The sequence below is a fragment of the Eretmochelys imbricata genome, chromosome 10 (genome assembly GCF_965152235.1).
Source record: "Eretmochelys imbricata isolate rEreImb1 chromosome 10, rEreImb1.hap1, whole genome shotgun sequence".
NCBI classification, from domain to species: Eukaryota; Metazoa; Chordata; order Testudines; family Cheloniidae; genus Eretmochelys; species Eretmochelys imbricata.
The window spans coordinates 77,377,533-77,391,957 of NC_135581.1; the positions used below are offsets into that span (position 1 = coordinate 77,377,533).

At 40.3% G+C, this 14,425-nt stretch overlaps 1 protein-coding gene across 1 annotated transcript in view; it reads right to left on the bottom strand.

The window, feature by feature from the left end:
* Positions 1 to 289: 289 nt before the first annotated feature.
* Positions 290 to 14,425, bottom strand: part of CHSY1 (chondroitin sulfate synthase 1) — a 98,274-nt gene continuing 84,138 nt past the window's right edge. The window contains exon 3 of the mRNA XM_077828943.1: positions 290 to 3,584. Coding sequence (XP_077685069.1) covers positions 1,992 to 3,584 — 1,593 coding nt within the window. The 3' untranslated portion in view covers positions 290 to 1,991. The remainder of the gene's footprint in view (positions 3,585 to 14,425) is intronic.

A 14,425-nucleotide genomic window follows, 5' to 3' on the forward strand; every position in this document is an offset into this window, starting at 1 on the left:
CACGAGGCAGACTTCAAAGATCTCCATTAACAAATCTCAAGACAGTAAACAGTAGTAGTGGCAGTGGGTGAAACACCTTTACCCCAGGGCTATTGCCTCTGAAATTTGGCACAGATGGCAAGAACTTGTGCATAAATGGTACTTTATTGTTAGGCTCATTTCACTCCCAAAATCTTTGCTATAATACTTACCATAAACTGGGCCTGCTATGTAAGATGAGGACTGAGGCAGACAACATGATGAGAGAGGATTGCAAATAAAAATCTTTATTGCATCTTAGGACCAAGTCTTTCAACACTTTCCATGCATTGAATCCATTATAAGTATCTACATCCTTGGGGCTGTCACCAAAAAAATACCGACAGTTGTATGACACCGAATCTAGGCTAGTTGCAAATGCAATTCACATTCCATAAACGTGTAGCCACTGATTATTTTCCTATTGGAATATTCAAGCAGTTACTCCACAAAGGCCCCTTAAACCGTGGTACATCAAATCTAAGTACTGACTTTCGTTCTCTTTTACTATCCTTCACCTCCCATAGAGCAGGTCTTTAGATTACTGAAATGGAACTAGGGCAAAGTGGTGTTGGACTACAATAGAAAAATATATTTTCCACTGGCTTTATTTTTAACTTCTGAGCTCAAGATATGATCTGCTTCAACAGCAATTTCCATCAGTGTTCTACATCTCGATGCAGAAGAGTTCCCCCTCCTGCTGTTCACTTTAAGGCACTTTATTTGTATGTTTATTTACCCTTTCCTAGGTGATAACTCAGAGGGGTCATATTGTTTCTACTCAATATTTTCTCTCCCCAGTTCATCTTAGAGCATCAAAACAATTCCCAAGATTATTTCAGTCACTCAGTAAAATTTTAAAAGGAATTTGGAATAAAAAATACTTTCAAAAGAAATCTTTGGAGATCACAGTTTACTGTAAGTAAGATGTACACTACCTTAAGAGTGAGAAAAAGCAATACATTCCTAATAGATATATAAATAAATGACTAACAGATATTCAAGAAAAGGGCAAGAACCTAAAACAATGGATATTAAATAAATTAAAGGTCTATCAGATACAGAAAACCAAAAGAAACTAGTAATCAAAGAATGTAACAATTGTTCCCATCAACATCTTGTAACTGATTGTACAAAATGAATGCAATCAGATTCAAGTTTCTAATGTTCTCATTAGGGATTTCAGATTTTTAGTTTTGTACCTTGTTTTGCAGTGAGAAATTCTCATTTCTCCCTCCCACACATTACAATTTTGCATTTCACCATCATGCAGTCTCTGTTCTAGACAGGAGAACAATTTAGAATACACAGAATCCACCATGGAATTTTTAATGTTAGATCCACATATGGACCAAATGTCAGACAAAACTTACATATGGACTAAACTGATACAAGGTTGTGCTTCTTTTCCACACACTCCTTCAAAAAGTTGCTCGGCCACAATAAGTAAAAGTACATTTTTGGTTGAAGTAATCAACCAATTGAAATACTCCTGAAATTAATAACCCAACTATTGCCACACTGTTTTGCATTGTTCTAACACAATTTGAACGTTATGGCTATTTAAAAAGAGTAGAATCTGCGTAATGTAACAGTCACAACACAACAGTTAGGTACAGTATTTTACCATTTTGCTTGAACGTTCAGGTTCCAATTTATAGAATCCTAGCAAAGACGACATCAATGAAAAAAGGTTAAAAAAAAAAAAAGAGGTCCTTTGTTCACGTGGAAACCTTATTTCAAGTCACCAGAATTATGCAGATCTGCCAGATAATACTCAGCCAAAATTTTTGTTCAAAGGCAAATATCAAATCACAGTTTTGTTCAAAAAAGCTCATTCTCAAAAGAGTTCTTGGTAGGAAAACACGATTTCTAAAATATATCCTTGTGTGGTCTTTAAAAATGAACTATCAAAACATTTCCCAAAAATAAATTAGATAATTAAAAAAAGTCTTCTCCAGCACAGCTGGACATTAGGCTGTCCTCACTGAGCCGTTAGTATTGCTGCTTTTCCCAAAGCTCGGGTCATTTTTTTCAAGCCACAGTTCAGCCAACTGTTGTGTGGACCCATAAGTTGAAGCTTTGGACCCCAAGCACATTTTATATTGTTTTGGATCCAGATTGGGGTCACAAAAGACTGGATGATGTACGTGAACAACTCCGATTTCTTGGCTCCGGAAAGTCTTTAAGCCAGCTTGAATGACTTTGTTAAATAGGTCCACATCCTCAAGGCCCCAACCTTGGATAGAGACATCAAAGCCACCTGCTCTAAGGAGATCACCTTTGTAAATACAGGTAATGCCAAAGCCATAGTTCCTCCAGAAACCTGTTTTCTGGGTGAAGGCAAAATGATTGTCACTGGGAACTTTTCCTCTATAAACTATCTTTGGATCATACTGACTAAAGATGACTGGAAAGTATATTTGTTGGCCCAAAACTGTATTGGCTCTACATCGCTGGAGAAACTCTGTGGTAAACACTAGGTCAACATCACAGAAGAAGAGCAAAGACTCATTTTTAAACTGAGAAGATCCAACTTCAAGAGCCAGAGCCCTTGAGAATTCCCCAGACACTGGCAAGATCTGCATATCAGCCTTGGGGTACTTAATACGGTAATCTCTCATCAATTCAACTTGCTTTGCCTTATCAGGGTTTGAGTCAGAATTGAAAAGCAGGACGACTAGCTTGACGTTCTGACTGGGAATGAGGCAAGTTTTCTCAAAATTCCCCATGAACCTAGCAAACATATCAAACCGTCCAGACAGAGGAATCAAGATGTTGATCTTCTTGTCTTTGGGCTCCTTCCGCTCTGCTTTTGATCCAGTGAGCTGGAATGGAACAAACATCTTCAGTGAATTGGACAGGAAAGACAAGGATCCAGAATCTTGGTTAATTTTGCTGGCCAGCTCCTTGGCATCTATCTCTTCATGCTCCATAAACTGGATCTTGCTGAATGTCTGCTGTAAGTAGGCATGCCTTCTGACAGGCACGGTCATCTTCTTTCCCTTGTGTTTTTTGTATAGAAGCAGTAAGTCAAGAACATACTCTGCTCCATACATAGGATTAACTCTGCGATAGCCATATTGTATCTCCTTGAAATCAATGATCCGCCCTCTGGTCTTAGCATTTGCATTGATCATTTCCATGACCTGCATAACAATGTCATCCAATGCTTCACGCTGCGATGAGTCCATCCCTCTCCGAGGGGGCTGTCCATCAGCTGCAGAATAGAGATATTTTCCCGTAAGGAACTCCCATTCCAAGACCTCCTCACGCAGGCGTGGCTGGAACCTCATAAAAGAAGGTGGTATCCCCAGCTGAAGGTCATCTTTGTGTATTTCTGCATTGCTGTATTTGCTCATCAGGACAATTTCTCTGTGCAACTGTATAGTCCGGTAACGCAGTTCTGCGATTTTGCGACTCAGCATGTAACTATGAAGTCTATACTGGTATGGTGGGTTCTTGTTGGGATGCAGTGTTATAGCTCGGTGTATCTTGCTGTTTCTAAGGTCTTTGATGTAGCCTTTTTTGTTCTGCTCATAATTTTCATAAAACAGCTGCTGCATCTAAAAAGAGAAATATTAAGTTATTATTTTTGCAACATTAAGATTTTAGCAGTAGTGTATTTGTGACAGTTACCCCACATAGCCCCACTGTATGAAAATGCCTCCGTGCTTATATGACCAAAAGTCTTTCTGAATAAGCTGTTCTCATTTTAGACACAGGTTGTAGGGATACCAGCTGCTGCTCAAAGGAATTAAGAGGGTTATTCATTGTAAACTGGTGAAAGAAACATCTACCAAGGATTAGGATTATTATGTCCTACTCTAGAAATATCCTTATCTGAACAACTGTGTGCTAAGTAGATCATAAACTCATTTTTAGTCTAAGACAGCAACATCAGATAAAATATGTCAGTGTGTTTTATTCTCTACGTTATAAAATGAATAGCATTTTTCTGTTTTTGTTTGTTTGTTTTTTTAAATGACATATGGAAAGGCAAGGACATTGTATTCAGAATAACTTATGTTTTCATTATCATGTCCTTTTAAACTTTTCCTTTACAGCCAAACTCTTCTAAAGAAGAAGAATAATAGAGTTAAACTTGGACAATACTAGTGTGAAACCTAAACTAAACATTTTTACCAAAGATGCTAAATTCTATGTTTAATTTCTGCATTAGTAAACATGAGGGCACCACATTACACATATCAGGATTCAATCTCTGTGGTAGCGGGTGATGTGGTCCACATTTTAAAAAAAAATTAAGTATCTCAAATAAAATACAGAGTTTAAATGATAACAGGTGCCTTCAAAAAGTACCGACAGCAGTTTCATAAAATGAAACATAAGGTACATATACAGTAGAACATAAGCATTCTTAAAATGGGAATTGCTCTATTTCAAAATAATGAGGTGGCAGGTTGAGACTGGTCTACACTGAGAAGTTACATCTGCATAGCTATGTCTCTCGGGGAGTGAAAAATCCACACTCCTGGGAGACATAGTTAAGCCGACCTAACCCCCAGTGGCGAGAGTGCTAGTTGAGGGAAGAATTCTTCTGTCAACCTAGCAAGCACCTCACGGGCAGGTGGATTAACTACAGCGGTGGAAGAAACCCTCCTGTCACGGTAGTGTTTACACTGAAATGCCACAGTAGTGCAGCTGTAGCTATTCAACCGTACACATAGCCGGAGATATTTTAAGACAGAATGAGTCTAAATGTCAAATCTAAGAATGAAAGCCCATTCAAGCAATGAGCTAAATGCAAATTATAAAATAATAAGAAATAACAAAATGAAGTCTCCATCTTAAAGATGCTAAAAGAAAGGCAGTTAAAGCTGCCGCCATCCTTATGTGATCCTGTTATGTCTATGTACAGCAGCTAGAAGTCCCATCGCATGGGTCTCTAACTGCTTTGTGTCCTAAATTCAGCCCATTGTTGTGGAGGAGTATAAAGAGATGCACGCACGCACGCAGAGATAAGGAGTGTTTGGAGTGCAAGTGGCCCACCACACTTTACCGGCACCTGATTTGCTTGGTCTGACCCACCATTTAAGAACGATGTTATATTAACTATAGCTGCATATTACTTGCAGTGGGCACATTACTTGCACTACTACCCCTTATCGTTTTTCCCTGACCATATTGCAGTAATCACCATTTCTTTCCCTCTCCTTCCCATTTCTTTGTCCTTCAAGACATTTGTTCTTTCCTATTCTATCTTCCCCACGTTAAGTCATTCTTCCATTTTGTCAATATAAACTGTAAGCCCTTTGGAACAGAATCCGTCTTTTACAAGGTGTATGTATATTTCCGAGCACAAAGGGGACCTGAACTTGGTTAGGGCCTCTAGGCCATAAAAACAGGTCAACTGACAAGAAATACATACCCTTTTGGAGTAGTGCATGATAGAAACTCTCCCAGATACAGAAGTGGAGTGTTACCGGGGTGGAACTCAATCAGACTGAAACTCAGAGTAGGAGCTGTAAGAGTTAAAAGGACTGAGGCCTTCTTCAAGAAACCAGCTTTGAAGTATGGTTCCCATCCTGCCCTCCGTCCCTTTTTAAATTATGTGTATGTTGTTTCTGTTACTAATAATGGGTTACTGTAGTATATCTAGAGTCTTGCAGTTTTTGTTAAGAGCTCTGGGATCCCCGTGACCCCATGTCGCACCCACTTAGACTCAATCTTGTAAGCACACTGTTTATTACAATGGAGAATTTATATAGCATGAACAAAAACATTGCAAGAGCACAGAGTTAGAGCATGTACTTTAATTCTAAGCTGTCTCCATCAGGCATGTCTTTTATAGTACTATATATAGCACTAGACGTAATACCACATAGTATCTATCTGTGGATTTCAACTGTCTGAATACAAGTGAAGGCACAGATTTCCACAGAACTTTGGAAGGCAAGATATATATATTTTATATTGTTTCAATAGGTAGCTAGTGTCAGGTTCTTGTTTTGTTTTTTTAAACAGCACTGATAATAGCATTTATTTTCAAATTCTGTTTTGGATTTAAAAAGAAAAACAAATAATCAAGACCATACAACCTGAGAGCATTTATTCTAAGATACCAAACCAGGGCACTCAAACACCCACAATAGGAAACTATGAAAAGCAGAAGCACTTTTAGGTTACTTTACTCAACAAAGTTTTAACAGAACACTGATCGGTAGGAAAAATTTTATGAAACATCTGAATGCAAATTAAGATATGGACCATTAACTAACTTTCTGAAATGAAAGTAACTGGTATATTTTAAGGACTACAATAGGTGCTTTCTAAGTAGGAATAAAATGTTAGTAGTTAAAGCCCAGACAATTAAATATGTTTTTTCCCTTTCTCCTCCAGGAGAGCTGATTTGAAAAGAAAAAAGTAGACGTGACTGGTGTTTCAAGTTTCAACTCAATGCAATTTAAACAGAAAACGTTAAATTCCCACCCGGCCCTCCCAAAGTGGAAATTCTAACAAACCACTCACTGCAGTTGAGCTAACAGGGAGTGCTAGAATGCAGATACACCAAGGCTTCCAGAAAGTTTGTATATAAACATGTTTTTCAGAGGAATAGCTTGCAAGGATATTTTAATTGCTTTTCCTATAAAACTTCACGTCTCCTCCCTCCCAGACAAGCCACTCCCCATGTACTTCATAAGCATAAGCGGCCTCTTGTACGCTGTGGGCCTGATTCTCTATTCATTGAAGTTGACAGCAAAGCTCCCACTGACTTCAATGGTAAAGGATGTTTAAAAATAATACTGAGTCACGCTTGAGATACAGGTTTGGTCTACACTACCAATGTATGTTGGTAAAACTGCATTGCTCAGAGTGTGGAAAATCCACACCCCCCGAGTGACGCTGCTATCCCAGCCTAACTGCTGGTGTAGACAGCACAATGTTGGCTAAGAGGACTTCTGCCATTGACACAGCTACCTGCTCTTGGGGAGGTGAAGTACCTATGCCGATGGGAGAAGCTCTCTGGTTGGCATAGGTAGTGTCTTCACTCATTGCTTCGTGGTGCTTAAAAGTCGCTGTAGCACTGTAGTGTAGACAAGCCCTAAGATCCCATTTTAAAATGCTTTACAAAGAGTTAATAAATGGTTAATAGATGCTATAAGCATATTATAGACTTAAGTAGTTTGTTATAGGTGGTTATGCACCAACAGAAGGTGTCATAGGTGGCTATATGCAGCTTATTGACCAGCTGAACTAACAATCGATTACCCATTTATTAAAACCACTCATTAATCCTGAGAGAGAGAGCGCGCGCGAGAGAGCGAGAGCGCGACATCTATTTAGCAACTCATTTTTTCCACAACTCAACCATGTTATCTCTGTGCATCCACACTTGCCATACTGCCAGTGCATTCTGGGAAAAACTGAGCAGTTAACCCACAGTGCTTCCACAAAGGACAAAGTGCTCCAGAGACAAGCATACAGAAGGGCTCAAGCACCATATAAATGCAGCATACTCCGGGATGTCCTATTGCACACAGCTAGAAAGAAAAGGACTACCTGAATCAGTTATATAGTTAGGCCTCCCCCCCACTTCACCTTTGGGATGACTCAATTAAAGAAAAAATCACCACGTTTTAGCCTAGATCACTAACAAGGGCAACCCGTGGTTAGCAATCACAGCTACTACCAGAGTAGTTGCCATAGCCATGCAGAATGGGGGAAAACTGACTTAGCAGCAGCAGTGCTGAGAAGGATCTGGGAGTTGTAGTGGATCACAGCTTCAACATAAGTCAGCAAATGCAATTTTAGTTGCATTAACAGAGGCATAGCATGCAAGTCATGGAGGTTTCAGTATCACTTCTCAATTCTGATTAGGCCTCAGCTGGAGTACGGTGTCCAAGTTTGGATGCCAATGTATAGAAAGGATGTAGAGATGAGTGACAAAGATGATCTAAGGAATGGAATGCAAGCCATATGAATAAAAGGCTGAAGGAACTGAGTATGTTTAGCTTGTAAGAGAGGAGATTAAGAGGGGATATGGGAGCTATCTTCAGATACTTGAAAGGCTGCCATAAAAAAAGATGGAGGAAAGTTGTTCTCTTCTGCTACAAAGGGCAGGACAAGAGGCAATGCATTCAAACTACAGCATAACAGATTTAGATTAAATTTCACGATAAAAACTTCCTAACTATAAGAACAGTAGGGCAATGGAAGAGACTTGCCTGGGGAGGTCACGGAAGCTTCTTCCCTGGAGATTTTCAAAAGGAGGCTGGATAGCCATCCGTCTTGGATGATTTAGACACAACAAATGCTGCATCTTGGCAGGGGGTTAGACTAGACGCAGTCCCTTCTAACCCTATGATTCTATGTTGGGGCACACTATCCATGCTTGGAACCAATTATGCCATGCCAGCTATTTATATATTTGTTTAAAGGTTAGCATATGCAAGGGCCCTGATCTGAAAGCATTTGATCATGCTACCAAAAGGACTGCAGCCATGTTTGCTATTTGCACATTTCAGTGTTTGAGGATTTGGGAACACTAAACAGTTTTGACTTTTTTGTTTTTTAACCTAGTAACCATCAAAATGTGTAGACAGAAATCAAGAAGAAAAGATCAAATGATAGCAAGGTGGTCAATCTGTGGAACACACAGTTCTCTACAGGACATTACGTGCAAGCTTTTGCACGACAAATTGGTTACTAGAGCCTCGCTAGTAAAACACGTATCCAAACTCCTCATTTGGAATACACTTAAAAGAACCTTTCATGGTTATTCATTTTGGGGATTATATTCTAAGCATGCTTTATTCTAATGCAGAGTACTGGAAATACAGGGACACAAAAAGGAGCTACTCTTTATTAATCAGTATTTACTCTAGACCTGTTGAAGCCTTAAAACACCCTAATGTTTCCCAATACGTTAGAGACTGAATGTTTAAACTGTGGTACAGCTGTTGTGGGCAGTATGGGCTTGGATCCAAAAGACTAACTGAAAGAGTGTTATGTTGATCATTTTAAATGAAGAAGTCTTTTGCAGGCCAAAAAAAGAGAGTGTATTGGAGAAAATGGACTTAAAAAATAAGGCCAATATATACAGAAACTGGCCTGCAGCCACATAATAGCCCCACAGGACATGCTCTCACAGATCCACACTGTACTGCCACAGTGCAGAAAATACAGCTCCACAAATGTCATGAAAAGCAGCTCTGGACAACTCATGTTGTATGGCATATTTATGAATACCCAAGATGCACTTTAAATACAAAACCTAACTAATTAAAACCTAGGATAATAGCTAATGTTGCATAGCTCAGGAGAACTTTGTTCAACAGCAGGAGAGCATCTGATCTCGGCAGCAGGTACTCTTCCACAAGAGGAAAGGAAGTGCTTAAGACAACCACACAGAGGCCTTGTCTATAGTTTTATTGCTTTAACTACGCCGGCATAAAGCAGCAGCCTCCTCCCCACACAGTGTAGGTGCAGCCATATGGGTATAAAAGTGCTTCTATTAGGATAGGTTATTCCAGTTCAGCGACGTGAAATAAGCTATCCTGATATAAAGCACCTTATGCCAGTAAAATTGCATCTACATTAATGGTTTTGCCACCTTAACTAGGTCAGTAAAAAAAAAAAAAAAAAACAACAACGACAACAACAAAAAACCAACCTCTTTGCACAGTTCTGCTAGTAAAATGTTCAATACTTAGACGAGGCCACAGGATAAAAGTCTTTTCTTTATCATTGATTTCAGAGTAGCAGCCATGTTAGTCTGTATTCGCAAAAAGAAAAGGAGTACTTGTGGCACCTTAGAGACTAACCAATTTATTTGAGCATAAGCTTTCGTGAGCTACAGCTCACTTCATCAGATGCATCCGATAAATAAGAATAAATTTGTTAGTCTCTAAGGTGCCACAAGTACTCCTTTTCTTTTTTCTTTATCGGGTGGGGGGGGAGAGGGAGGTGTGGAGTTTTCAGGAGATTCAAGTAACAGACCTTTGAGCGTGAAGGGACATTGAGGATTCTTCGTAATGACTCTTGATACAGGGTTTTGCGTTTTACATTGGATTGTGTCACATGCAGCCCCACACAGCTATTGCTGGGGTGCTCAAAGATACGCCGTACAATGGATATTACTGTGTTTAGGGGAAAAGGATAAAGCGTGATTTCCTACGCACATCACTCTCACCCTTTAAACACAGCCTCTCTATTGGCCACAACAAGAAGAGGTACAGAAAGCGTCATATACAGCGCTAGATGTTCATATGAAACTTCTGAACTGACCAACAAAACATTCAGGCCCCAATTCAGCATGTGCTCAGCCCATCCTTTTCAACTTAAGCACGTTTAACTACCCTCGACTCTAATGAGGTTTGTTTTAAATAAAAGGGAAAATATTGGTTGGACAAATCTCAAATGTGGTATCTAATGCAGTTTTGGAAAGGAACATTAAGGGTGCTACAAAATCGTTTTAGGCTCAGAACATATGTATTAAATAATTCTAAGCCTGCTCTTCAGAAAGAGTGAGCTGTGCCTGGCAAAATAAACTTCTTTTTAGGATATTATGAAGAACAGTGCTGGTGGTTCCATTTAAGCATCTAGAGTCTGCTAAGGCTGTCTCAGGATCTTCATTCCAACAGTGCCGTGTGTATTGCTGACCTCTATGAAGCTACTGCTCCCTCTCTCTCCAGAGTGTTTTAAAAGGCAAGCCAAACATCTCGGACAACTTTAAAGTACAGCAAATCCAAGGTCACCAAATTCCCAAGGAACATCTAGTCCAGCTGTAAATTACAAGAGTGACTGCATCTGAGTTTAATCTTTAGTTTACAATAGCTTACAACACAACTACTTCATTAAGCAACTGACCTTTTTGCTCCACCTCAATAAGCACAGAAGCTTAAAAATCTGTCCTGAATTCGCCCATTTCCAGTTTCTCCAAACGAAGTAATTTTGAATGGATCATACTCTCCACATTTGCATCTCTTCTCCTTTCTACCACCCAACATAGTCACTTGTCCAAACAGCAGTTCTCCCTCCTGCCTCCAACGTTTGAGTGATATGTCTGCCGATGGTTGCTCTAGTATCATGGAATTAGCATTACTAACAGACCACAGTAAAAAGGAATTTAAAGAAACAATATAATAATTTAAGATCTCCTGGTTATGAAGTGGAGGAAAGAGATGGAAAATAAACCTTTTTTTTTGTTTTGCAATGACCTTTTCCTGTGATCTAGACAAGGGAACCAGTCAGTTCATTGCAGTTGGAAAGTGAAGGGTCCTCTCACCCCTGCCCCCAAATTCAGTAATGGGAAACAGACTGGGACGCTTAGTGGTAAAAAAAAAAAAAAAAGACGAGACAAGAGCCTTCACAAGCATCTCTCAGGAGGAGATTATTGCTTGGTTTGTTTAAATAATGTCCTCCCATTTGGAACATATAACATACTAGCCACACAGCTGCCATCACTCCAGTTCTATAAAGCCTCAGTGCTGCTTCTTTGCAGTTATTTTATTTTTTAAAGCAAAAAAGCAGAACTCTACTCTGCAAGTATTTTGTATCATAAAAGAAACAAAATAAAAAACAAACAAACCACCCTTAAAACTGGCTTTTTGAAGAGATTAGATTTGGTTATGCAAACCTCACAAGGTTTGGCTGTAATTTAGGATTCTGCTTCCAAAAGGATTCTTTCTGGCTTAATAGGAACAAAAACAAGGAGTGTGCCAATAAATGCTATTAAATGTTCTACCCTACAGCTACTAAAAAAGTGCAGCATCATAGCTGTCTAGGACTAATTTATATCACATTCACTTGAGAAAGTGTGCTCAAAATTCATTTTGAGCATTTCCAGATTAGGAGTCCAGTGGAAATGCACTGTCTCACTTGAGCTCTGACATTGACCTGTGGGAAAAATGATTCAGCTTTCCTTCACAAATCGAGGAGCGGCTGCCTTCACTGATCCAGACAAAATAGGAATGAACTAGTTGTAACTCACTTCTGATTTGTTCATTTAAGGCCAGACGCAGGGACTGTACCAAATTACTTTCGTAACAAATATTTTGTGTCGGATTTTATTGTTCCTCTTAGGGCGGGTCTACACTATGCAGTTAGGTCAACCTAATTATGTCAGTGTCTACACTACAGCCTTCCCCCACCAATGTAAGTGACCTACTACACAGTGTCTGTGTAGACACTGTGTTCCTTATGTGGCTGTCTTGTCAATTTCATGGCAGGAGCTGTGAAATTGACAAGGAAGCCAGGCAGCTAGAGCCCAACTACCTCCTGCTCCCCTGAAGAGCTGGGGGAGGTGGTGGGGCTGGACCCAGCTTGTGGCTGGAAGCCCAGGCAGCTGGATTCCGCCCACTTCCGGCTGGGAGCCTGGCAGCCATATCAATTTCACAGCAATTTCACAAGACTGACTGGCTCCCAGCAGGGACTGGGCAGGGAGCAGGGGGAGAAGCCTCAGGTGGCTTCCTCCACTCTTCCAGGCAGAGAATGGGGATGTGGGTACAGCCAGTAGGGAGCCTGTGGGGAAGTCGGGTTCCTGACAGGGAGTGCAATGGAAGTGTGGGGAGCCGAAAGCCTGGGCTCTCGGCTCCCCACACTTCCCCTCTTAGGTTGATGGAAGCACTCCTGGTGAGGATTTAGTGGAAGGACCCCTGATGAGTAGGTGTGTGCACCACTGACCCAAGATGGGTAGTGTGGACAAGCACCACCGCAGTAATTACAGTGGTGGCTGTAAGTCAACCTGATATAGGCTGACTTATCTTTCTAGTGTAGACGCACCCGTAGCTTCCACGGTGCTGAGATGCAAACAAACTTGGGTTTTGTCATCACTGACAGCAGCCCCATGAAAAGAACAGTCACAAACAGCCTGGAAGTTTGTATCTGTTCTATTTCATAGAAAGCCCCAAGATTTTGCAGGAGAAGCCTCAGATAAGCAATCCAGAGAGGAGTTATCTATTGTTCTAGGTCGCAGATGAAGTGTAGGGCAGTTCTTGGAAACACAGAAAGCTCTATACATTGTATTATAGCTGGCAGCAGTGAGCTGAAAACATCTTAAGGGGTGTAGCATCAATTTCCATCTTTTATTTTAATAATGCAATAGCACACCAAGGTTTAGAAATAGGATTCTCCATAGAATGGACCTTGTTTGCCAAACTGACCTTATATATGGATTTTAAACAGGGTGTTTTCTCATCTAGTAGTTCTTCTGTTATTTTCCACCTCCTGTGGATGGCAATATCCTCTCCTCACAGAGGCACTCTGCACCACTTGGGATGGGGTAGAGGGGAACACTATGGCTACTTGGTAGCAAACAGAAAGGATCATTGCTCACAAATATAAAGATGATAAATTGAGGCCGTTAAAGTACTTAAAATCAAATCAATAAAAAGTTACAAAGAAAAAAGCACAGAAGTAAAAAAAAAAAAAAGAAAAGGAGTACTTGTGGCACCTTAGAGACTAACCAATTTATCTGAGCATAAGCTTTCGTGAGCTACAGCTCACTTCATCGGATGCTGTAGCTCACGAAAGCTTATGCTCAAATAAATTGGTTAGTCTCTAAGGTGCCACAAGTACTCCTTTTCTTTTTGCGAATACAGACTAACACGGCTGTTACTCTGAAACCAGAAGTAAAAAACAACCTTTTCTTAATAGTTCCCGCACTACCTCATATATGTATGTATATCGAGGCCAGTGATACTGACAGAGCTGTAGCAATAAACGGGTCAAACCCTGAGGTCTTTCTTAAGCGCTAGATCCTGCAACAGGGCTCCACCCGGGGATTATTATTAGTTGTACTATGACTGTAGTGTGTGTGCCCTTATGGATCTAGCTGCAGGATGTGGCCTTTGCAGCTTGCCTAACATTAGGGATTTTTGCACCAATGTAGCTACGTTGGTGCAGCATCTTTCAAGCAAACCCCCAGTGTAGGTGTTCTACACCAGTGCAAAATGGAGACTGCACCATTGCAACTTACCTCTGGTGCACGATGTCTAGACTAGAGATTATTACTGGTGTATCTGTATCAGTGTACATGCACTGCTGATTCCAGAACACCTAGTCAAAATCACCAGGAATCTGGAGCACATTAGATTTCTGCAATTATGGGACCAGCAAAGTGTCTGTATGATACTGATGCAGCAGTTCTCCTCACGGTTGCCTTAACTGACATTGCCTCTATACCACCGGAGCTGACATAGCAAGTGATGTAACATAGTATATATTTTTGCATCATCTACTCTAGCAACATGAAATGCTTTCATATGAATAGGCATCTGCTCTGATGCTAAGGCAGCTACACATTGTGTCCTGGCATGACAGTTTATTTAATCCATTTTTGTAACTTCAAAAATGGGCTTGTTCTATCAACTTCACCATCATCTGAAATAATACAAGGAGTGACTGGGACACAGTATCTATGGCTTGCTAGAGTCTTCCATTG